The following is a 25,680-nucleotide window of genomic DNA, read 5'->3' as shown; positions in this document are numbered from 1 at the left end:
ACCCAAATTGTTGAATTCTTCATTTAGTCAATAAACTATGCACTCTTAAATAATAAATAATAAATAAAAAAAGAAAGAAAAAAAGATGTTCTTAATAAATAAATAAAAACAATTGAATTCTTGCATTCTTCTGTGTATGTTAAGGTCAGGAACAGCAGTTCAGGTTTTTGTTCCAACATACTTTTAAAATTCATAAAAATAAAAACTGATCCATTTAATTTCATGTTGGACACATTAGAACAGTAAAAAAAAAAAATCATGAGTTACTCTAAATCTTTGAATTGTACAGTGGTTCTTTACATTTCTCAAAATTTTCATATTATAATCAGCAAAATGCCATTTACGGGCTAAAAAATCCTCGGCATTACAAAAATACTCACTAACTAAAGTTGAACTTCATGCAACACTATCAAGATACCAAAATGTATAACAACTAACATGGATGAGAAATGTTGTGAAATAATCATGTTTCAAGACCCATTTTTAATTTCCAGCAAATCCATTTTGTTATTTGTTGTTTATCTCCAAAAGACAAGTGAAGATTTTGAGTCGACTGTTTTCAATGTGTAAGCTAAGGGCACTGTCAGATGTTTTGCTGTCTCAAATTCTTCTGCTAAACAAGAAAAATAAGGAATGTTCACAAATGCTGAAGGTAGCAGTATTCAGTTATCCAATGGAGTCCCACTTCGTAGACCTCAAAAGCAAACTATAACTCAACTGATAGTCCTAACTACTCTTTCTTTTTTTTATGTTTTTTTTTTGGATGGTCAGTAAAAATATGTATCTTCAACTCAATTGAAGCAAAAATATGCCTTTATGCTTCAATGGAGAGGTTAAAAGCTAACATATGGTTGAGTTGTATCTGTCCGTTTTCGGACCCCAAGCTTTGTTTATAGATCATCAATCTCAAGGAAAACTAATGGCAAAACAAATGGATAGGTAGATCTCATTTGTTGCGACTTAAGTTATTGCACATGAAAATAAAGTGAAAATGAAATAAACCTTGCAAAGATTCACATAAAATCATCATCGTTATGTTCTACAATACTTGGAGACAACCTTTTAAGGGGTAATTGATTCCCAAGATAAGTCCTAGGCTTTGTTGGCACATGCAACGTACTTTTAATAGACGTTCTGGTGAATTTTGTAGAAGCCCTTTGTAAAGACTTGGATGAGGCAGGTGATGAGCTCATGATAGAATCTCCATTAGAGGAAATTGAAGTAATTAGTTGGGATCGTTGGTGTGATGAAAGTAAGGATTTTCGGTTCTGGGTTGTATCAGAATGGTCTTTATGTCCTTCCATGCATCGAGGCTTTGATCTTGTTGATTCGACGGGAATAAGCTTCCCATCTACTTGGTTTGTGAAAACAAATGTGACCTGCAACAGCAATGTAAAAATTTGAGCACAAAGCATTTCAATTGGTGGACAACAAATCCACAATTTATCTTTGGAGATGTATAAAACCTTTATGTGTATGTTGCATTTCATTTTTTATTAGAGCAAAATCTGATAATTTAAAGTTACAGAATTCAGTTTCTGAATTATTTTATCAAATGCAGCGCAACCCACAGTTTTATTAGGAACAAGAGATAGGATGGCATATATCCAATTTTTAATAGACTTTATTGTAAGCTAGACAAATTGCCAATACAGAAAAGAAAAAAAAAGAAAAAAAAAAAGCCCAGTATATTGGTATTTTATTTAAGAAGACAGATTCATGTGCAAGGAGAAATCGGGCATGGCTAAAACCCTAATTTAAGCACTATAGATGGTTTAGAACCTTGTTTCCATCATATATGTCATTTGTAAAAAATGTAAACAATAAGCAAGTTTGCAAAACTAAATCGGAATAAAACTTGTTTCATCTTTTATGGAACCGTAAATGATTAATAAAGAGAGGGAAAAAAGGGGATAGGAGATGGAGAAACCAGTAAGATACCATTATCGATGCCTCGTGACAGCACCAGTAAGTAGTACGTTGGTGGAGGATGAAGGTTATATAGGTTGAGAGGAAGGACAAATGAAGTGGATTAAGGTATTAAGAAAGTGGATTAAGATATTAAGAAAAGATCAGTATGCCTTGACAAGATGACATAGCTCACCTAGAGTTGAATGAAGAAATCAGATTCATGTTGCCGACCCCAAATTGTTTAACAAGGTGAAGATGGTGATAGTTTGTTGGCTCACCCAACGAGGACTTATGTGACTCATTCAGCTCTATGAAACTTAGATGAGTAATTGTTCCATAAGAACAATCACAAAAAATAAGAAGCACAAGAAAAAAGAAGATATAAATCAGAAGGAAACTATAAATACAATATTTAGCCCATAAACTGTTGTACTCAGTAACAATGAATTTGGTTAATGGAGTATTCATCAATCATCAACCATTGTCTAAAATAGAATTTCAGTCGTTAAAATATAACTACTAACAGATTTTATGCACTACAGATAGGAAAAATAGATTTTATTCAGTATAGTTTTTTTCAATATTAATTATTTAGATATTTATTTAAAATTCCATTCATGTGAGTTTACTCCTTGAGGGGTTGGTCAGCCAAGAGCCTCACCTCATGTCTCAACGTCTGAAAACAATGGCTCAATTGATTGCCAATAATTAGAAACCTATCAAGCAATGACTAAGGGGGTGTTTGTTTCCGCTTCAAAACGCGGATTTCAGTGCGTTTGCGCTGAAAATCTGAGTTTTCTTCCCAAATTACCGTTTGTTAACGCTTTAAAATTCTGCGTTTCGAATCTGCAACTGTGTTTAACCGCAGTTTTGAGAAGCTCTTGAAAGGAGCTTTTTTTTTCTGCGTTTGCGGGAGACGCAATGACCGAAAAACGGTCGAATGAAAAAGGCGGAAATGCCCTTCTCTTCTTCTCTTCTTCTCCGCTGTCGACTGAAACTTCTCTCTCACGCACAGCTCTCTCTATCTCACACAACACTCTCTCTCTCTCTCTCTCTCTCTCTCTCTCTCTCTCTCTCTCGCACAGATACTCGCTCATCATCTCTTCTTCTCTTCGTTGTCGATAGAAGCTTGAACACACACATTTTGTTCTCGACAGAGCCTCTCACAGCACACCCAACGGCAGCCGATCTGGACACCAGTTTTCCTCTCTCAACGGAGCCTCACACAGTACACCTCCGACGATTATTCAGGTATCTTCTCTCTCATCTCAACCTAAGCCAAAGAACCCTTGATTTTCATCTTCAAAAATCAAGAGTTTTCCTCTCTCGAAAGATCCTCACACAGCACAATCCTTGATTTTCATTTATAAATTTTTAATTTTTTTATAAATCGGTTATTATCGGGTATTCGACAATCTAAGTTATAGATTTATAATTTTTTTTATGAATCGACTATTATCGGGTATTCGACAATTTAATTTATAAATTTATAAATCGAATTGAATGTTATCGTGTATTCAATAATCTAATTTATAATTTTAAAAAAAAAAATTATATATCGAATTGAATGTTATCGGGTATTCGACAATCTAATTTATAATTTTTTTTTATAAATCGAATATTTTCGGGTATTCGACAATCTAATTTATAATTTTTTTTATAAATCGAATATTATCGGATATTCGACAATCTAATTTATAAATTTATAAAAAAAATAATAATAATAAATTGAATCGAATACTATCGGGTATTCGATAATCTAATTTATAAATTTATATAAAAAAAATTTAATAAATTGAATAGAATACTATCGGGTATTCTAGATTCTTGGTGGTGTTGATGTTTTAAGTCACAAGGATGAAGATGAAGAGAATTACTTGGGTGTAGAGAGGAAAAGAAAGGGACTGGTGTAGAAATCGTTGATGATGAAGATGAAGAAGATTACTTGGGTGTAGGACCGTTGATCGAGAAATTAGAGAAGTAGAAATTGAAAAATATTGGAGATCTCAATATGATTGAAGAACCTATAGATTCAGAAAGTACTTTAGATTCTAACACCATGGGATTTTGGGATTCCTTTCTAAATTGGCTCTGAAGGTAAATCTATCTCCATTTCATCATCATTTTGGTCATTTTTTCCTTTAATTTCGATTTTAGATTTCAATGTAAAATTTACATAATCTGTATTTTGATTTAGTATTTGAATCCTTAGTTGAGAATTTGTAGATAATTCAGAATTTTTTTTATACAGTTGAAGTATCCATTTGACACAGATAAATCTTGAATGAAACTGTACTTTAAATTATTTGGGTTTGCCTATAATTGAATGGAATCCTGGGTTTAATTCCAATTCTAGCTTATTCACTCAAATAATCAAAAAAGAAGAAAAACAAAGTGATAGTTGATAGGTTGTCCTGTTTTGGACCATAATGGAATGGTGAACTATGTATTGCTATAATACCACCGGGCACAAAGTGATGGTTGATAGATTTTTAAATAATCTGAAGGTTTTATTACCATTTTTTAAGTTTTTTGGTTGGATAAGACTCAAGTTTTATACAATAAATTTTGGAATGACATAACTAAAGCTTATCCTCATATTAAACTAAATATTAGTTATAAGAATGGGGTTATGTGATGATGGTTCTTGTTAGGGATTGTTTTTTTTTTTTGAATGGTGGTGGGTAGAAGATTTTAAACTAATCTCATATATGTGCTTCTTTTGCATCATGTGTCCTTTTGGGCTTTCTTCTTTGATTTGTTTTCACTTTACGTTGTCAAGGTACATGTCATGGGTGTTTCATTTTGTAAGACATATATATATAATTTAAATATAAAATCGATCTATGGGCTTAAGGGTCGGCATATCTTGGAAGGAGTTCTTATTGAAGATGTGTGTATTGATTCCACAGTCCTTTATGTGATTTTAGAGATTTTTTTTTTTCAATTAAATAGACATACTAAAGGCATATGACTATGCCAGTTGTAGTTTATTGTATTATCTTATTGGGAGGAAATAGTTTTGGGTTGATATGGTGAAGATGGGTTCAGAAGTGCATCTTTTTAGTTTTCTCCCCATGTGTAAGGGGCCAATTTTTTGGAAGCTCTAGGAGTTGTTGCAAGGGGATCCTTTGTTTGTTTCCTTTTCATATTGGCAGTGGAGTCTTTGGTAAATTCTTTGAGATAATAGGAATCAGGTTTGTTTGAAGGAATCAGGTTTCTATTAGGTGCTTCTCATTTCCATCTAAGATTTTTGAGAAGTGTTTTTTTGTTATTTTGAGACAATTTTTGGGCTTATATTCATCACCCCTCCCCTCCCCCCCCCCCCCCCTCTGACCCCTCAAAAGAGATGTTATCATGACTACTTTTCGCCTGCTGGGTTTGTGAACACAGGAAGGGGTGGATGCAAGGTGCTAGCTGCTAACATGTTGCTTGCTTTCTTCTTATCTTGGTGTTCCCTTTTGGGTGAGTTATCTATCCAACGCAATTTGGATAATATATTTTGTATGCATTTGTTGGATGTATATTTTTCATGTTTTTATTTATTTCAATTTTACTTATTATATTAACTATGATTATTATGTTTAAATGATGTCAGAATGTAAATTAGAAGTTATGTGGATGTGTTATGTATATATGATATGATGTGAATATGTTATGTATATATGACGTAATGTGAATGTTGAATTGTGTATTATGCAAGTATTTTGTTTATCAGGAAAATTTCATATGTCCATTTTTAAGAGGAGATGCTGTCGAAATTTCTGTAGAATTATAATTTTTTTTTTGAATTATAAATATTTTAAAATGAATACAATTATTTATAAATTTTTTTATATAATTTTATTATATTTATATATATTTAATGTAATTATATTTATAAGGGTATTCTGGTAAATTTTTATGCATTTTGAGTATTTTATCAACCTTAAGGGTATTCTGGTCATTTTACCCTAAACAGCAGATTCTAGACGCTGTATCAAACAATAATTACCAGATTCTGGTCAACAGCACAGTACTTTTACGAAGCTGTAACAAACAAGCTTTTCAGTATTTCAGCTTCTGACAGTAGATTCTGACAGCAGAAGCTGACAGCAGATTCAGGTAGCTAAATCAAACGAGGCCTAAGCTTTTTGTAATGAAGTAAACAAATAATTTCTATTTCGAAAAATAATCAAATCTAAGGCAGAAGTCTTAAATTGTAACCCACCTCTTCACCGGCGGAAGCTTGCAAAATTGCATCAGGTACTGATGTTGAGAAAAAATGATGCCCCCAACTTCCTAGATCCTCTTCTAGGGGAGTTCCCAGCTGAAAATTGAAGACTCAAATCCATTGTTCTAAACAGATATAAACCCTAAACATAGAATTGGATGAACTCTGACCCACCTGTTTCTCTGAGCCTTTTAACATATGCAAGCAACCAGAAATCTCCGCAAATCCACCTATATCAACTTGATCCACCAGACAACCTTCACTTGTTGAATTCACTTCATCCTCAACCTCCCTTGTACTCTCATGATTTTTGATCTCTAGCTCACACGTTTTACAACGAATGCAGTTCATGTTTTCATGAATTTCAGAGCTACATAGAAAATATGAAATAAAACATCAATATATATATATATGAGATGCGGTTATATGGACCGAAGGACCATCTATCTGTATTGACCACATGCAAACGTGACGCCCAAAACCACCATCAAGTGTCGTATGTTGAGCATGGAATTTTATGAACTACCAAAAAAACAAAATTGAAAAAAGAGATTTTTTCACCGTTGGATTTAAATTTTAAATATAGGAGTTCAATGGACGTTCATTTTCAAACTCAAGATCTAGCCCAAAAAAATATTTGTTTTCAGGATTATTTTTTTCAAACCTAATCTAGACTACAAATCAAGAGGGATGAGGTGTCATTTGGACCAATATGGAAGTCCACATGGCTCAAATGTGGACCTCGGTCCATGCAACCTTTTCCCTATATCTAGGATGAGAGTAAGATATTCTAGCTGACATAAACATATATCAGGTACCCTCTAACCCATAGTTGCTAGTTCACCACCCTAAAAAGAAGGCAGATTGTACGGGTAGGAAGAGAGAATCGGTTTGCTAGTTCAGTTTTCTTTGGTTCACTAGCTTGGTTTTCTCGTATATACATAATTCAAGCATGTCAACAAGTTACAAGTACAACCATAATGCTAAAAATTCTAAGTTATGCAAGAACAAGATACATATAATGATCCAAATTCTAAATATAAAATATACAAACATAAAAGATTACATATTGCCTTTTCCAAGTTATTATACCAATTATAACCATCAAGTATTCATGTTCCAAACATATTGCCTTGAGAAATGTGAAGGTACAAAAAGAGTCAAGGACACTCTTTCTCAATGATGATTTTTGCACTAATGAGAAATTTAAGTTTATACAGTTAGGATTAGGAGCAACCTTATTTTGCAACCATTGTTATCTATGGGTTAGAAGTTTCGGAATGAGCTGATTTTTTGTGAGGGTGGTCTCCTCACCATAGAGATCATCCTCACAAAAAAATCATCTTATTCTGAAATTTCTAACCCCATCAAAATTAGATTACAAGTTAATGGTAAAAATTGACGGTCTATGTTTCTTCAACTTGCAAACCACTTTTAATGGGGTTAGAAGTTTCAGAGTGGGCTGATTTTTTTGTGAGGATGATCTCTACAAACTTCTAACCCATATAAGACAAAGATTGTCAAATTTTGGTTGTACCTTGACCCCAACCCATATATATATCAAGAGAGAGGAGATGTAATCAAAGTTCTCAAGGCAACACGTAGTACATCCACATTTCGGTTCATCCAAATTCTATATCGAGTTCGTTGAACCTAATGAAAAAATTCAGGGAACTGCAACAATTTGGTTCGCAAATCTGTTGGTATGGAGTTCTTTGTATTCCACAAATCCTGAACAACTGTACCATGAACTGTTTATTTAATACTGGTCGATATTTCAGTACAAGAGGAGCTAATTCAGCAACTTAGTATGAAACATTAAGGTGAATAAAATATGTACTGGATATATAGGTAAATATTAACTGTGATGTGGTGTTTTTGTTTTAACTGGGAGTGATGCTGTTGTGCAGATAACAGCATCATTTATATGTTTTACAAAGTATTCTATATTACAAAAGCTATTTCCTAGAACTTATAAAAAGATCAGAGATTTTTCTTGCTACTCAGTTTGATTAACCCTGCTGCGATAGGTCATATTTAAGCAATTCCAATAGACCCATTAAAAATCTGTATGTTTTTAGATTTTAAAGAATCTATGCATGAGTGTAATGCTCTACCAAATTTTTTGCAGACATGTACAGTAACAAAACAAGAGCATTAACTAGAAGGCTTTCCTTTGACATCAACGAATGCCCATCCAATTTCCAAATTGTTAAGAAGAGTCTTTTCTGTCTAATTATTGTTAGGAACACTACAGATTATGGTTCATAGAAGTTCACAATTTCTTTTAGATGGCAACCCAGTTGTGCATGTGGAAATGAATTTCAAAAATAAATTACCTGACATCCTCGTGAAATGTGAAAAGATCACGCAAGTCTTCTGTTGAGAGAATGTTGCCCTGCAATCAAAATAGTTAAAATACTTTGCATTCAACAGCCAACATCAAACACAAAAAAAGGAGAGCTTCTATTGCCACACCAACTTTTACTAAGAGCACCCCCAAGATGTGTGTTAATTCTTTGGTGATTTACATACAAACTGGAGTGCTCTTAGCAAAAGTTGGTGTGGCAATAGAATCTCTCAAAAAAAAAAAAAAGGCAGCCAGTAAAAGAACCTGTGTCTTCAGATTATCCATTTTCTCCTTCTGAATAACTTTCTGAAGCCCTTCTTTTGACATCTGACGTTGGTATACCTACAACAAATGTTACAAAAACCATAGAAAAAGGAATCTAAGAATAACATATAGTTGCAAAAAGGAATGGTAGGTATCAATTATATTTGTTAGAAAATGTTCTGCTTAACATGTCAACACCTTTTCTTCAATGGTTCCAGTACTCAAAAATCTGTAGATGTACACTCTCTTCTTTTGCCCATCCCTCCAGACTCTTGCAGCAGCCTATATATCGGTAAATCATAAGAGGGTAAGATATAGAAGATTAAAGTCTGTCAAGAATAGTGTGAAGTCTTCCTAACATATATAACATAAATACACATCTAAGCATATGTACTTGTTTGTCATTGGCAGGGTTCCAATCAGGATCAAATAGGACAAGGCGGTTTCCACCTATCAAATTAAGCCCACAGCCACCAGCCTTGCTGCTTAAGAGAAAGACAAATTCATCCTGCGAGGAATGATATAAGATAGTTTTGTACATAAATAAGAAATAACCCATAATGCATCTTGCTTGAGTAAATGAGTGGAAAGAGGTATACCTTCATAGGGTCATTAAAACGGTTGACCAATTTTTGCCTTTTACCGATGGACGTGGTTCCATCAAGCCTCAAGTACGGATATCTTCTTTCACGACACAATTGGGCAAAAAGATCCAGAGTCTGATACGTGAGAGTAAAATGTGTCATTCTACAGAAGCAAGTGTCCACTCCTAGCATTCTCGAAAGAAAGAAATAATAATAATAATAATAGCATAACAGAATGAGTCATATCTTTAGTAGAATGAGTTGTTTCTTACGAGGTACTTCTGATTGTACCTCGTAAGAAACTTGAAGATGTCGTTTGTATTGGTCACAAAGCTGAAACATCTGACAATGGTTTAGCTCCTCCCACGTAACCCTAAGGTTGCAAAACATAAAAAATAAAAAATAAATAAAAATAAATAAATCAGCTAATGGTTTCTTGCCCTGACGAAGACTAGAAATATCTTATGTTAACTGAGATTCTAGTAAAATATTCCTCAGTTGAGATCTAGTCTAGATAGCAAAATTTCATATTTCCTTAGATGTACAAGGAAATAGGGAAGAAAAAAAAAAAACCACGACTGATATGTGGTTTCATAGAGTGTAAGTCTGTAACAACCTAGACAGGATAGTCGAATTCTCCACCTCCCATTTATCCTACAAAATATCCGATGAATCTGGTTCAGTAACCTAACCATTGATATATCCTAATTTCCCTTGGCCAACAATATACATCTGAATTGACTGAGACCACTTTAAGTAGTTCTTTTCATCTAATTTTATGGTGGAAATCATCATACTTGGATTTTCCACAGGCACATATGGATGATTGGAAGGTCCTGAACTGCTAGACAGAATTTTGAACTATGCAGACTAGACGCTCAGGATTCTCATACACAGAGGAAACACAATGCCAACAGCCACAAGCTGAAATACACTTCAAATTTCACCCAAAAAATGAAGAAAAACAAACTTTGAACAAGGTTTGTTTTACACAAAACAGCCCTCAAAGCAGCAGCCCTATGTCAAACTAGGGTTTTACAACCCATCAAGCAACAATTGGAAGTCCCAAGGTAAGATAGGAATGTTGTGAAAATTAACAGTAAATTTAAAAAAAAAAAAAATTCATAAAGAAAATGTCAATTATGATAACTTGAATGCAACAGCTGGTTATAGCAAAACTATAATGACTGCAATCCATTCTAACTCCCATCAGTATTGCCACTTGAAGATCATGTTCGACAATCCAACTGTATGGTAAGTTGTCCTTAACATGATCATCAGCATTACAAAGACCAGTATATTTCAACATTGCTAATGATATAAAACGGTAGCCCGGTGTAAATTTTCATTGAGTAATCCATATTTTTCAAATCAACTTTTCATGATGTTAGAAATATTATAAAGAACAATTTTTTTGATAAGAATGGTCATAGTTGGTTAGCAAACATGATTTTCACGGAGGCCGTACAAACAGAAGTACAAATACAGAGTATGAACTTGTAGCTAATAGAATAACTCACAAAGACTTATACAAAAACCCTCATATGGACGACAAGATAATATAGTCTTTTGATAGTGCATAAAAATCACTATACAGATTATCCCGATAGTGCATATAGTCTTTTGATAGTGCAAAAACCCTCCAAGGAAGAGTTTGCAGTGGAATCATAATTATCCTGATTCGCAGAATAGGTATTCTATGATAGTGCATAAAAATCACTATACAGATCAGTTCCTAACTTCATGCTCATGGCTTATGCACTAAAACCCTTGGTTCAAAGCCCTGGTCTTGAAAAGGATTAATACTGAAAACCTCTGTTATTATAAGCCTGATGGCACAAAAATGAAGTGTCGCAGTGTTGTGTTGCCAGATGAAAGACGCACAGAGGGGAGGGGGCATTCAAGCAAGTACAATCTATACCTATATTACCTGATTTATTCATTTGGTTTGAATTTGGGTTTGCGGTTCATGGTACGCCACTTGAGAATGAACCCGTTTCGTAGGGGTAGACAGAGATTAGGGCATTTGATGCTTGAAGTGATGCATAGGGTAAAAAACAGATTGAAGATCATATTTTGGTTTGAAAAAATCAACATTTTTTTATTTATATGTTGAAGATGAAGGTATTTGGTCATTTTTCATTAGTCTACTAATAAAGACCAAGGTCAAAGGGGCACAATAGCAGTATGAAATTTTAGGGTGATATCTCAAATATTATGAACATGTGGAGGGTGATGTTAAAAAAAGTTAAATGACAATGGAATTCGTTTTGGTTTGCTGCATTTCACAAACCCAGAGTGAACCATACTAACGAATTGTGTAACCCTGAAACCAAACCGGTTTCTTTGGCTAGAATCAGTAACATACCTGAGTATAGTTTGAAACAAGAACTATTCGATCATCAGTTTTTTGACGCAAATTGGCTAGTAGCCTTGCTAAAACGTGCATTTTTCCAGACAGTTCAACCCAAACCCCATCACCACCAGTCCATGATCCTGATCTACAGAACAGAAACTAGATATCTTAGAGAACATTGCTAAACAAGAAATATACTACACAGCATACTCAGAAATACCTTACCTTCCAGAAAACATCTCTGCGGGAAAAAACCGTATACAGTCCTCAAAACCTGAGGTCCCTGGACTCCCACTTTTGATTGTATCATAAATGAGCTGCGAGACAAAATATTGCCTATAGAGTATGTGTAGATAATTCTGGAACTCATATATAGAAAAAAGAATTAAGCTTAAAAAGTATAAAATATGGCATGATTAGCTCTGAAAGTTTGCATACAACTCTTAAATACCTTCTTTCATGGGCAACAGACCTGAAGTAACAAATATAAAGAAGAAAAAGTTGCTCAGCACAAGGAAAGGTGGCAGGAACTATATTATATTCAAATCAAAATTTTCATTTCTACCCAATTGTCAACTGATACGTAGTAGTACAATGATGCCATAATAACAATAATGATCTCCACTCTTAATACCGATCCCTTGCAATTCAGAATATTATCACAAAAGCAGAAGAATTACATCCGTAAAGTACTTTGCTACTTCAATGTCACTTGAACATTTTTCCCAGAATTTCTTTATTTCATTTAGGGAAATCAGATCTAAAGCAGTTGAGTTCATTGCAGTGGTGTTTACTGTTTCCATTACAAAGCTGGATTCTGGGTTTCTGGTTTGCTTTACATGAAGATGTATTATAAATTAGTTTCCTAATATTCCATGTATGTGATCTTGATACACTATATTTACTATCCACTTTGCATTACTTGGTTCATTTGATTGTCTCCGATCCATCAACTAGCATGCCTGTCAATCTTTGAGCAGGAGTCGTCTGATCTGCCTATGGCCTGGACCAAGGCAAGGCTAGAACACATCACGGAAGAGGAGATTATGAATGGTGAAGCTATCACTTGAGATATATTTTCTCTTATACTCAAACTTTGATGGATCAAGAAGGTCAGATTGCCTACCAGGGAGGAAAAAAGAAGGTGACAAGATCTAATGCCTCAAACTTTATGAAAGCATATATTACAGCTATGAAAAAAAAAAGAAACCAATGTGACCAACATAGTCTTCATCACCTGGAGACCCTGATCTTAAATGTTTCCCTCGGTGCCAAAATAGGACCCAGAATGGCATCTATATCTTCGCAGATGTTGCTACACAAGATTAAATTCATAAATCCAGAAAATGGAGAATATAAAAACCTGAGGCTTATATGTATGACTCTCTGAAAAATAGAGAATCTCCATTCTTCCTTTTCGTGATCAAATTGGATTATTCTCTCCTTTTTGTAAGTTACTGCATCAGTGCAATAGTTAACCTTCCCAAACCTCATTAGAATCCACAACCTTCACGGCCAAAAGTCTTTTACAAACATATCAAGAAGGGAGGATTATGTTGCACGTTTTATGATGATGTTAACTCTAATAGAAAAAGCGTGAAGTGGAGCCCACAACTAGATGCACCATCTTCTCCCCAGAAGTATAATTTCAACAACAGTTTTACAAGTGTCCTCAACATGAATATAAAATACAGCTCTTCCCATGAGCATAGTTTAAAATCAATGACTAGGTGGACCAAACATTAGCTACTTCAGGCAGCCAAAAATTCAAGTCATGCAGAATGGGAAGTCTAATAGAAAAGTCCAATAAATAAATAATACAAATGGCTGTTGAGTTGACCTTGGCTGAAAGTCTAGTGGAATATTAAGAGAGCAATTCTATTTGTCTACTTTATAGTCTCAGTGATGAAAAAGGTTGGAAATTTCTGATAAAAGTCAAAAACGAAAAAGCTCGTAATCACTACAAAATGCATAAACATTAATGGAAACCGTGTTGCAAGTACAACTTTTTACCAAGTTTACTTAAGATTTAGATGACATGTTTTACAATAGAAGCAACTCTGAATGGAAATAACAGCCTCCAACGATATTTTACCTTTGGATGATTGCACAGCTTTTTAAGAGCTGTAATGTATGCCAAAATTTTAGCCTGTTTCATCTCTTCTGAAATTACACTTTTAATCTGTAACAAAGATCAATGATGAAGTGGTGATGGACAGTATATAATAACAAAGGAATATTACAAGTTTCAGAAAGGTGAGAGGTAAAGCAACAAATAAATAAAACCTACATTTTTGGAATGTACAAAATGGTTATACAATTCTGATTGGAGAGGAGTCAATTTGCAGCAAACAACTTCCACTATCTGCATGGTCACACACAATTCAATAATTTCAAAAGTAGTAATAAAACAAAACCAACACATTCACTTCTTAAAATTACTAAAATCAAATATACACACACTCTTGTCACCTTGGGATATGACCACTGTGGTACCAACTAGACAAACAGAAAATTTGTGTTTTGCAAACTAGGGTTTTGGAAGAAGAATGAGAAAATTTTAAAACTACTAAAACCAAACATACACACACTTTTGGAATAATTTCTTCTTTTTTTTTTTTTTTTGGATAGGTAAAGATGGGTTAGTGGTTAGCATAAGAAGTATGGGTTCAAGGGGGTTTGAAGCTAGGATGTGGGAACAACTCTCCACACGTCTTATCACTTAGCTAACTGACACTTCTTAGAGAGGGTTTATTTCTTATGTATAAAACATGTAAAAAGATGTTCTTATAATAAGAAATAAAGACATAAGGACCCAATTACACGAACAGCCCCCGACATATAACATATAGAATTGCATAACAGAGGCAATATCAACCGAGGGCATTTCTATGAAGCTTATGTCAACACGAGTCCAACACAACTAACGACTCATCAATCAAAATTCTATGGAAGAAATAAATCCAAGTATGATTGGCCTCGATTTTTTATGCCCACTTTAGGAATATCCTAAAAGTCATAGCAACCTTTTAAGGAAGGGTGGTTGCCCATCCTTTCCCCATGGCCAGGGCCATCACATGGGTATCCCCTGGCTCAAGCCAAAGCTGGCTCGAGGCAATCCTGGGCACTTAGACATGCCTTGGGCGGTGCAGGACTGGGGAAACGGCACTATGTTGCATATGCTCACCCGACATACATTTGTTACACCACTAGCATAAATGTAGGGGCTACCTAACCTCGAATAGTTCCAATGGCAGGATTTGGCTATCCTGGACATCATGTGACAGGTGTACTTGTTTGGTGCTTATAGATCAAGTAGTTCCCAGTCACGTGGAGTTATAGCACAGTATGGGAAACATGCATTAGAACAGTAGAAATGGACTCGATATTGCATGTTAACCTTGTTAGATGCCCGATTCACTCATGTGACCCCAAGTTGCCTCAAAACACTTGGGTTATGACCCAAGGACACTATTGTTAGTATGGGGAGCCCTTAACATAGCTTATATTCGTGCATGCCACCGAAAGCATCAAAGCATCGTACCAAGTAGCAGGTACATGGTGAATACTTTGGCATTATTGGAACAGGATTCAAGCGTCTACATGTAACAATTATCGGCCTGAGTTACCCAAATGCACTTTGTGCTTCCTAATAGGTATGCGACTAGCTGACTACTTGGCACGCTTATCAGTTGTTGCCTTCCAACATGAAGGTAGTACATGTTTGTCTCTTTGTTACATAGGTTGCAACCAACCATCAAATAGGACACATGGATTTCAAAATTCAAATTCAAATCTACGAAGAAGGGTCAGTCACCCTCTTTATAAAGTTTAAGAATGTCTCTTGAACATGTATAACAGATATCTTACCTCCCGATGTAGTTCTCAACAAAAATGTGTTAAATGAGATTGCTCCAAATTTTTTTTTCTAGATGAGATGTTCATGTCACAAATTCAGAAATCTCCACCTTTAAATTGGGCTAAGAATAACTTGCTGAAAAGAGAAATGAGTTCAAGCATGGTAATTTCTATGTTGAAGTCAATCTAATTATTGAAGAAAATTTTCACCTTTATATTTTACAAAGGCATTTAGAATAATTCTTGGGCATCCATAAGCGGTGACCAAACAGTTAAGCACATAACTATATGAATGCAATATACCATTCACTAACTGACTCATCCAACGATAAAACTCAATAGAAAATTACATTTTTTCTATGCATATTATTGAGCAAATCATTAAGGTCATACAACCCATCCATGAAGCACTTCAATAGTCAAATGTTCATAAGTTCCAAGGAACATTTATATATTGCCATCTATTCCAAGTCAAACCTAAGAACAATTGCCTAAAGCTACAACTCAACAAATGGAAGACTAAAGAAACATGGAATGCAAAGAATATAGAGAATATAAAACAATATGTCACACTTAATCTATATAATAAAACACAACGGTGGGACCCACCCTTGCTACAGTTTTGTGAGGACATCACCTACAATTTTGTAAGGGACAAATGCACCATCCAGCTATGCCTTTACTCTTCACCCCTTCCCTTCAATTTACTATCTTTCCTCTTTTACCCCCTTTATTGCTTTCCTCTTCCCCCTTTTAAGAAAATCTTGAAAGTGGGATTTAGGAGTAAATCTTTAGGATGTTTTTAATCATTTTAATGGAATCTGACCTCACCATTAGATTCAAAATGATCGAAAAACATAGTTTAGCCTGTAAGCACGCTCAAATGCGAGTCCGAATATAAAAGTTACAAAATCCTCGATTACCGGGTCGGACCAGGCTAAAACAGTGACTTTTTGTTAGAGGAATAATTTTTAAAATTCGATCATACCATTGGGTTCATAACGAAAAATTATTCAACATAGACTATTTATTTGTCATTTTTGGAGATCAGGAAGTCGAATTATCGTCAAAAACGAAAATGACATCAAGTTTAGGGGTCACGTCAGGCTAAAAATGTAAATTTTTGATGGAGACATAATTTGTAGAAATTGACTATACCATTAGATCCGAAATGAAAAATTAGGCAAAATAGAGTATTCGTTTGTCAGATTTGAAGTCCGAATGATCAAGTTATCGACGATCCAAACAATTGACAAAATACCAATTTCGTCCCAACTTTTATATAAATAAAAAAATTTAATTTTTTTTTTAAACCCATCTTCCCCAACGCATCCATACAACCGAGACATATAAAACGATTTTTTTTTTCTTTTCTTTTCGACCTTCCACCTCAGATCCTTCGCAAACGGTTCGCCGTCGACGATCGCCGCAGAAGGGAAAAAGGTCCGCAGCTACGTTCTCTACAAAACCCACCCAACCTTTCTTCATTTCACTCGATATCGTCAAAAATCAGCCGTATTTGGATACGGAAATTTCGAAACTTTGACCTCGGATTTCGTCCGTTTCGAGGTCAAACCGTCTTCCGACGCAGAAGGGAGAAACGTCCGTAGCCTCATTCTCTACAAAACCCACCCAACCTTGCTTCGTTTTACTTTCTATTTCACCCGATATCGTCAAAAATCAGCCGTATTTGGATACGGAGATTTTCGTAACTTCGACCTCGATTTTCATCTGTTTCGGGGTCAAACCGCCTTTCGCCGTAGAAGGGAGAAGAGACAAGCACATCGAGATCTTCAAAACCACCAGGTCGATTTCAAAAATCAACCGCTTCGAAGTTCGGTCCGTCTCGATTTCCGTGCCGATCGCCTCGATTTCCGTGCACGTGCTTTGATCCTTTCGCCTAGAGATTGTAAGGAACTCTCAATTTCTATTAGTAATCGTAGATTGTGAAAATTGCATTTAGGATTTTATTGGAAAAATTTGGATGTATTTCCGAAATGTAGAATTCTTTTGTTATTTCAAAAATTCACGCCAGAAATTGCATGATTGATATGTTTAATTATATTTTTAACAAATTATACGTGGGTAAGGTATTTTATTGGGTTATTTCTGTAAGTTGGGTCCGGTGCACTGCTCGGAACCCGTTTTAATATAAGTTTTGTATTTTTTAAGGTTTTTGATAAAAATAAATTCGTTAGTTGGAAAATGTGATTTAATATTCAATGAACTCATATTGAGTTGATGAATATGAGAAAATGGATGTTTTATTGAAGAGATTGAAAATTGTAAAAGTCAAAAAAAAAGGGAAAAAGGGTATGAAACGGTAAAATGTCAGAGTCACACCCGAGGGGTGATGTCTGCATTTTACGTTGTTGTGTTGTGTGTAGGTTGGTGAACAGATATCCAGTGATAATATTATTGGTTGCATGTTTATTTCCTTTCTGTTAGCGCGAGGCGCTCCGTTATGTTATTTATTTTAGGCCGGGTGGCCACACTTGCATGGTAGAAAACTGGATATCTATTCTCAACCTTGTATTGTTAATTTCTCTTTTGTTTTCAAATGAAAATAATATATATAAGTAGCTATTTTGTGAGCTGTTAAAGAGTTTGTGAATGCCTGAAGGGATAGTGCATCATATCATCCGGAGTGGTGTACTATCCTGGGATGTACGGTAGGGACCACCAAACTCATACGTGGTATGGGACGCGTATGAGAGTGGAGTCACAACTGGAATCCGGGTTTATTCCTCTCTATCTTTACCAGTGAACTTGTAATGTAAAGGTGGTCGTATACGAATGGTTTGTATCTTTGGGAATCACATGTACGCCTGATAGGCATAGACGAAGATGATTAGTCAGTGATCACTAACAATCTATAGTAGTCGAACGTTCTGACACATCGAAAAGAGACCCATTGCTTACGGTCACGTCAAACGGCCAGCCTGAGCCGGATAAATGGTCAACCAAGCGTGGTAAACAGCGACCAGCCACAAAATCAGGAACTAAAAGCCCGAGAAGAATTGTAACATCATGTCCCGACTGGGAGCGATCCAGTCGTGAATCCCAACTCTCTAATTCCAATACTCTACCATTGTGTATTATGTATCTGTTGCTTATTTTGATATATAAGATGAAATGAATGTTTATTGTTTCCATTTGATCAATTAGATTTGTATAAAAAGAGAATGTTATAGTGAGTACTGCTGATCGATGTAATGTGAGTTTTAAAATGTTTAGTTGCTCATCCCTGGCTATATGTACCAGTTAATCGTAGTTTTCTTCTGTAAAATTTTGTTTATTTTAAAATGATTCAGTATGTTTATTCGTTCATGTTAGGAGAGGTTATTGGCAGAAATTGTTGCTTCCTTATTGGGTAACCCTTGTTACTCACCCTTTCCTTCTCTATTTTTTTTAGTTTCAGATCTAAAGCTTGGCGAGACAAGTATAGAGCACGAGTGAGAATCATCTGGTGGGTCAAATAGATAGCCAGACTTTGTCACTTGGTAAGTATTGGAGTTATACTCCATTTGTCTAGGAGTATTATAGATTTGTATTGAGCGTTAGGATTCTTGTTAGAGTGAGAAAATTTTGTATAATCCCGTAAATTTTCTTCTTCCGCACTCTGATAATTCGTACGTTATTAGACTTATATAGGCTTCCGCTAGTATTATATTTTGTATATGTATGCAGGATTATATGTCGTTTATCAGGTGCAGGTTGAATCGCCTTGGAATGCTAACATAAACAGAGGAGACCATGCCGAAATTTCGAGGTGCCATCTCGTACCTTGAAATCTGACATGGGGATTTGTGTTAGTGTTCGGCGGGGCGCCACAGCATGGGTGAACTCTAGTTGGTTAATAAATAAAGCAATTGTTAATGAAGACAAAACTTACATACAATAACTAATAAGTTGTATAAACATTAAGCAAGATTCAACAAATATTGGTGATGTACAGACCCAAATAAGGTTCATACCTTTGGTGGCAAATGATTTGATAATAAAGCATTCGTCCTCCTCAGTATAAACTGAAAATAAAAATCCATAGGTTAATTGCACAGAAGAAAATGTCAGTTGATGTTAAACATAAGCCGATATTAGTTGTTGATCCCAAAGAAGAACAATCTTCAGCTACATTTGAACATGAAAGTTGAAAATGAGAAATGAATTCATTTAAAAAGAACAGACATGTTTGGGTGTCCAACAATGATACGAGGTGTCCTGTGTCCAATATTGTAACTTGCAAAATTTCCAAAACGCAAACATGCTACTGCGTCAAAATCACATTATATTTTTAAATACAAATAAACCCCATCTAAACACCTGCAAAACTTGATTGGATGATCATGATGTCCAAGAGTTAAGACATTTAAGATCACTCAACACTACTGTTTTTGTCTGCAAAGTCTTGTGGATAGGGCCCATTATTTTGAAAGTGTAGATTATATTAAAATATTTGGAAGCCCTAACGGTCCTTGTTATATATATATATTTGGCAAATGAACTCAACATCAACTCCATCAGCTAGTGAAATAAATATATATCCTAATGTGTACTTACATGAAGTGCCATTTCAAGTATATACTTTTTCTAATATGTAAGAAAAACTAGGCAGGCTAGAGGGACATGGAAGGCTATAACCAAGTGTAAAAAGTATTAAGCACAGCCCTAAAGTATAGGTCTGAGATTTGTAAACCTGAGGACCACAACCGTTACCACGGACCTGATGAAATGCTAATTGATAGCACTCTCAAATCGGCAGTAAACATACAGCTACGCGAGAAAATAGGTATAAGTAAAAAATGTCTGCTTTGTGCAGTACAGAGAGAGAGAGAGAAGGAAAAAAAGTCAAAGAATAACATATTTGTGCATGTTTGATTTTGCATCTAGCTGTATTGACACGTATATCTATCTTGACATGGCTACTAGACTAAAAAATCAATGTGAAATGGTTACATAGACATGAATGTAACTACTATTGAAGTGAGAATTTTATTTTAAGGTAGAAAGCTAAGTTTTCCGATTCAGCCATATTTCAAATAGATTACCTGATTTACTTTGGCACTTAGCTCCGAAGAACGCTCAACACCTAGGTTTATCTCTTCTTCAGTTGATGTTGGTTCTCTTCCACAAATGATTGGAGACTATATTCAATAAGTTCATATACACAAGAAGTTATAACAACAATATTAAAAACATTTATAATATTTCAAATTTTAAGAAAGATAACACAAGTTAGGATTGCGTTATGATTCAAGCCGTTACACATTCGTCAATATGGTAAGTTGGTAACCTTTACCAGACATTCATTGCCCCTATGACTAAAAGCTAAAAGAACGATAACAAATGCTATTGTTTCCATAAGAGAAAATGGATGAGAAATTCTGGCAGAACAGCTGCCTGAGATTTTCCTAGATACACTCTCTTTTTTCCCATCTATTGTGAAATGGCAAAACTACCAAAGTGCATATTTTTTCCATAAATGGGGTAGAAATGTCAGGTGAAAGTCGCACTGTCACAGAATTAATTTGTATGGCTTGAATTAGACTTATATCACTTGGTTGATTTTCATATAATAGTAAACATAAGACTAGAAAGCCGGATCAATAGTAAAGAAATTTTATGGGACTAAGAAGTATGCTAAAAGGCTTCTCATATACAAGTAAAAAAGATATTAAAAACAAAATATACAAGTAGAGAAAACTTCAAACTTATAATCCATGTTTAATGCCACGTTAATGTACAAATCATTAAGTTACATGATTACATTATACTTTATCAGCAGGCATACTTTCCAAAGTTCCTCTCTGCTTTTTCCATCTATTGTGAAATGACTAAACTACCCAAAGTGCACATTGTTTCCAACTCTCCATACATGGGGTAGACAAGTCATGTGAAAAATCACAAAATTGATAGATGGGCTTGAGTTAGCATTATATCCTCTTCTTGCTCACTCTATCACATCAATCCCACGCCAAAGCTTCACCCATCTAATTCTAAACTGAAAAGTTTTGAGTTCTACCTGAACGAATGAGGGAGCACCATAAACCTCAAGTTTTTTCCCCATCATGATGGAAAATAAGAATTTGTGACATTATCAACTATATAGAAATATACATTATACTTTATCAACATGCATACTTTCTAGCTTATGAATCAGCCGACTGGACCATACTCTGAAACAACAACTAATAAAGTAATTTCCTGGGTACTAAATGAGTTCACACAGAATGCCATCATGTTTTCATGAAGTATGAAATGTCTCTATAGGCCATTGCAATTCAAGCTCGGAGAGCTTAATGTGAGAATGTCATTATTTCTTTTAGAAAGGGGGGCTCCTGTGAACTTGTGATTTTGTCACTCAAAAGAATTCAAACCCATGGCAAGGAACTCTAGCCGAATGCCGATGAAAAATTGACAGCCAAGATTACAAGAATATATAGGAATTTTAGTTACCTATAGTCCAAGAGCAATGAACAATATATAAATCCAATCAACTTACTTCATAGTACCGACGAAAATATGCAGCATCTCCCAAGACTCCTGGATTAGTAAAGTTAACCATGGCAAAGAACTCTTCTAGATCATTCTGCAAAGAAATAAAAATAAAATACCATTATTTAACAAGAAGAAAATCTGAAACACTTGAAGCACATCAACAAGCAAGTCCAAATGCTTTCTCACCTGCATAGGGGTTCCTGACAATAAAATGCGCCGACGGCACGAAAGAGCAGCCAATGCCTGGATTCAGAAAAATCTTACACAAATTAAGAAGATAACAAGTAATATCCTAACATATAATTGGAAGTTGATACTTAAAATAAAACGAATTGTTTCTATTTTCATACCCGATTGGTTAATGTCTGATCATTTTTCAGCCTGTGAGCTTCGTCACATATGAGCAGATCACAGGATCCATCTTTGTCAAATTTTGATGAATGCATCCGAAATGTCTCGTAGGAAATAATTAGCACCTTGCAGAAGGTTGAATGAATCAGTATTCATGTAATCCTTATAAGCATAAAAGAGAAGCACGGAAATTTACCTGAAAAGGGCTTCGAGGTCTTATAAAACTGTCAATCCCAGAGAGAACATCGTCCCGGGTGCTCTCACACAGAGCAACAAGTTGAACTCTTTCTCCAACCCACTTATCAATTTCAGACTCCCAATTACTAACAAGACTGGTTGGAGTGACAATGATTGCCTTCTTAACCATTGGCTCCCCATCAAATCCCTGACGAAGAAGAGTATACAACAATGTGATAGACTGTAAAGTCTTCCCCAAACTGCACAAAAGGACCAAAAAACAAAAACCTTGAGAACACAACCGGAGAGTAAAAGCTGACAGAGTACAGCATCTATACAGCATCAATATCAAATAACTAAGAACAGAAAATGTATTTTACCCCATATCATCAGCTAGAATGCATCCAGAAATACCGGAAGAGCTAATTAAGCCAGAAACACACTCAAACATGAACTGAACTCCTTCTCTGCATCAAAAATTAGATGGTGCCCATAAATTAATGAAGGGAGATGGCTAAATTAATAACATCCTAACCTTTCAGACAGCATTTGAGTCACTATAATTTTAAAATTCCACTTCAAACTTAGTTGCAAGAGCTGACAATTGAAGAAGATTCAAAAATAATAATAACACAAATGAATATTATTGTTGAATTTATATGTATTTGCTAGACAAGCAAGGGGTCAGTGGTCAATATTGGTGAAGGTGAATTCAACAGGATTTGAATCTAGGTCACGGGATCAACTCTCCTTAAGCCTTTAACACTTAGCTAAGTGGCCCCATTGAATTTATAAATATTATCGTTTAAATAAATGGGAATAAAAAGAATTTCTGGACCGTCCTCCCAAACCTCTTTTACACATAGACAAGGGTACTCTTGTCAAGTTGAGGACTGCTGGGCCCAACCCCGATTTTCAATCTGATAGAAAGCTCTCTGGCTTAGTCATGTGGGGCAGTAACCATGTCCACTTATGTCCGTACCCCAGATAGTATTATAATCTTTCAATAGGATTGGTGCAGCCATTGAAAAAAAATTATACAATCATGAGGCAAAGAGAAATTGCACGAATTTTCCACAAGGGCAAGGGTGAGGTAGCAAAACAGACAGGCCCATTTGGCCGGCTACCTGAGCCATGGTTTCAAATCTCATCCAAGACTGAGATGATTCGCCTAAGTCATCTTAGTATTGTTAACCAACGAGGCAGATTTACACACCATCTCAGACCTCACACCATCTAGGGAGAGAAAGGAGATGATTCGGACAATGTTTTGAAAATCCCGGTCGAGTCAGTTAAACTCGGCCGAGTTGACCAAGATTTTGTATATCTTAATTAAAATCATTTAAAAAATTAGAATTTAAATGTTTATTATATAAATAAATAGAGTTGCTATTGCCACACCAATTTTTTCTAACACCACACACAATGGTGCGCAATTCTTCGGTGATTTATATAGGAATTGGTGTGGCAGTAGTAAAGGTTGGTATGGCAATAGTAGCTCTCTAAAATAAAACATGCTTTTAAAATTAATTTCTAATCTACTTTATTTTATATAAAATAAATTATAATTATTTTCATATAAACATACAATCTACAAATTTTGAAACCATGACCTGAGCTCCCATGGCTGAAAAAACTCATGTCCCAAAACATGAAGTTGGAGATTCCTTCCCAAAATCACATCCTTTTCCATACAAAGAATCAAAAAAATTTAAATAAATAAAATCAAACTAGATGAATACTTTGTGGAAGGGCGGTACCTTTGATGGGGCCTAAGGAAACGAACGAGCAATGGATCTACCACAATTGATGTAGAATTCCCAATTTCTTTTCTGGATTCTTCCGATTGCCACAACACTAAAGGCTCGATCCCAGGTGGCAGAGGCACACTCTCCTCTGGAACATCTTTCTCAACAACAGTTGGAATATTCAAACGGTTTGTAATAGTAACCAATGCAGGTCTCGAAGAACCCCATGGGACAAACCTCTTACGAGCCCCAAGACGACGAACAAGCTCTTCCTTCTGATCACTATACCCATTAGAACATGGAGGTTTGAACGGTTTTCTAGCCACCGCTGCTCCATCTGATACTGAAAGAACTCGAGGTAGCAATGGCTGCCTTTTCACTATGAGATTACCTCTGATAATCCACAAAAATAGAAAAAATCCCTTTAAATTTTTCTAAAATTTAAACAAATTTCAAAGTACCTAATCCATTAAAAATAAGCCCTAATTTTGTACTAGTCTATTGAGAGTATTGAAATTGAAACCCTAATCCACCAATAACTCTGAGTCTGACTCCAAATCAATTGAAGAATCTGAATCACTATGAGATTAACTATGATAACCCACAAAAATAGAGATACCTTGAATTTTTTGTAAAATTTAAAAAAATTTCAGGGTACCTAATCCATTAAAAAAAAGTCCTAACTATGTACTCGTGCATTTAGAGTACTGAAATTGAAACCCTAATCTACCAATAATTTGAGTCTGACAATATATTCCGAATCAATTGAAATTCATCAATAGAAACCCTAGATCGAAATCAAAATATCTGAATATCAAAGAACGAAAAGAAAAAAAATTTAATTAAAATTAAAATCAAGTGTACCTTACGAGAGCGGCAACATTCTGAGATTTTCGATCTTCATCAGAGGGAGGAGAATCAAGAGAAGATTGTTCATCTTCATCGTCCTCATCGATGATTTCTATTTTGTAATCATCACTGGAGTCGCTAGGGTTTGAAGATGAAGAGATCTCGTAGTGTTCTTCTTCTTCCATGGCTCTACTACTACTTTCTTCACTTTCAGCTATTTAAATTTCTGCCAATTTGGCGGTAAAAGTAGTCCGCGGTTCCTTCCCACGGACACCATGTTAATTTCCTAAAATGTACGTTATCTTTCAATAAAATTACGGACGTATCCCAAGTAACACTGTTACAGTATTACTCCCACATTCTACGTCCAAGATTGCTTGGTTCGGATTGTAGATCTTTATTTTTTATTTATTCTGATTATGGATTGTCAAAATCAAATTATAGATATTAATTTTTAAGATCCAAAATTTCGTTATACTAACACTGTTTCTGGAAACTAATCATATGGAAAAAATTACACA

The 25,680-nt window shown here is 35.1% G+C and overlaps 1 protein-coding gene and 1 long non-coding RNA gene across 2 annotated transcripts; one reads left to right on the top strand and one right to left on the bottom strand.

Annotated features, from left to right (window-relative positions):
- Positions 1-965: 965 nt before the first annotated feature.
- On the bottom strand, positions 966-25,382 carry RAD54 (DNA repair/recombination protein). The gene is made up of 21 exons (XM_086441010.1): positions 25,175-25,382; positions 24,323-24,703; positions 22,943-23,029; positions 22,582-22,822; positions 22,385-22,510; positions 22,221-22,277; positions 22,039-22,125; positions 20,585-20,680; positions 19,514-19,564; positions 13,969-14,043; positions 13,774-13,860; positions 11,904-11,995; positions 11,691-11,823; positions 9,338-9,457; positions 9,133-9,246; positions 8,937-9,020; positions 8,739-8,816; positions 8,464-8,522; positions 6,299-6,494; positions 6,122-6,220; positions 966-1,379 (listed from the first exon to the last, which is right to left on the bottom strand). Exons 1-21 carry the CDS (start codon positions 25,342-25,344, stop codon positions 1,014-1,016), a joined length of 2,799 nt encoding a protein of 932 aa, XP_086297136.1. The 5' UTR covers positions 25,345-25,382; the 3' UTR covers positions 966-1,013.
- On the top strand, positions 16,868-19,215 carry LOC147404911 (uncharacterized). Its single transcript, XR_015177269.1, has 2 exons — positions 16,868-17,445; positions 18,952-19,215. It is a non-coding gene; the product is annotated as an uncharacterized LOC147404911 (long non-coding RNA).
- Positions 25,383-25,680: the final 298 nt, after the last annotated feature.

The sequence above is a fragment of the Akebia trifoliata genome, chromosome 4, assembly GCF_017979445.1.
Source record: "Akebia trifoliata isolate Shusen 1 chromosome 4, ASM1797944v1, whole genome shotgun sequence".
Lineage (NCBI taxonomy): Eukaryota > Viridiplantae > Streptophyta > Magnoliopsida > Ranunculales > Lardizabalaceae > Akebia > Akebia trifoliata.
Note: the sequence above shows the minus strand (reverse complement) of the source record. Positions and strands in the feature narration are given on the sequence as shown.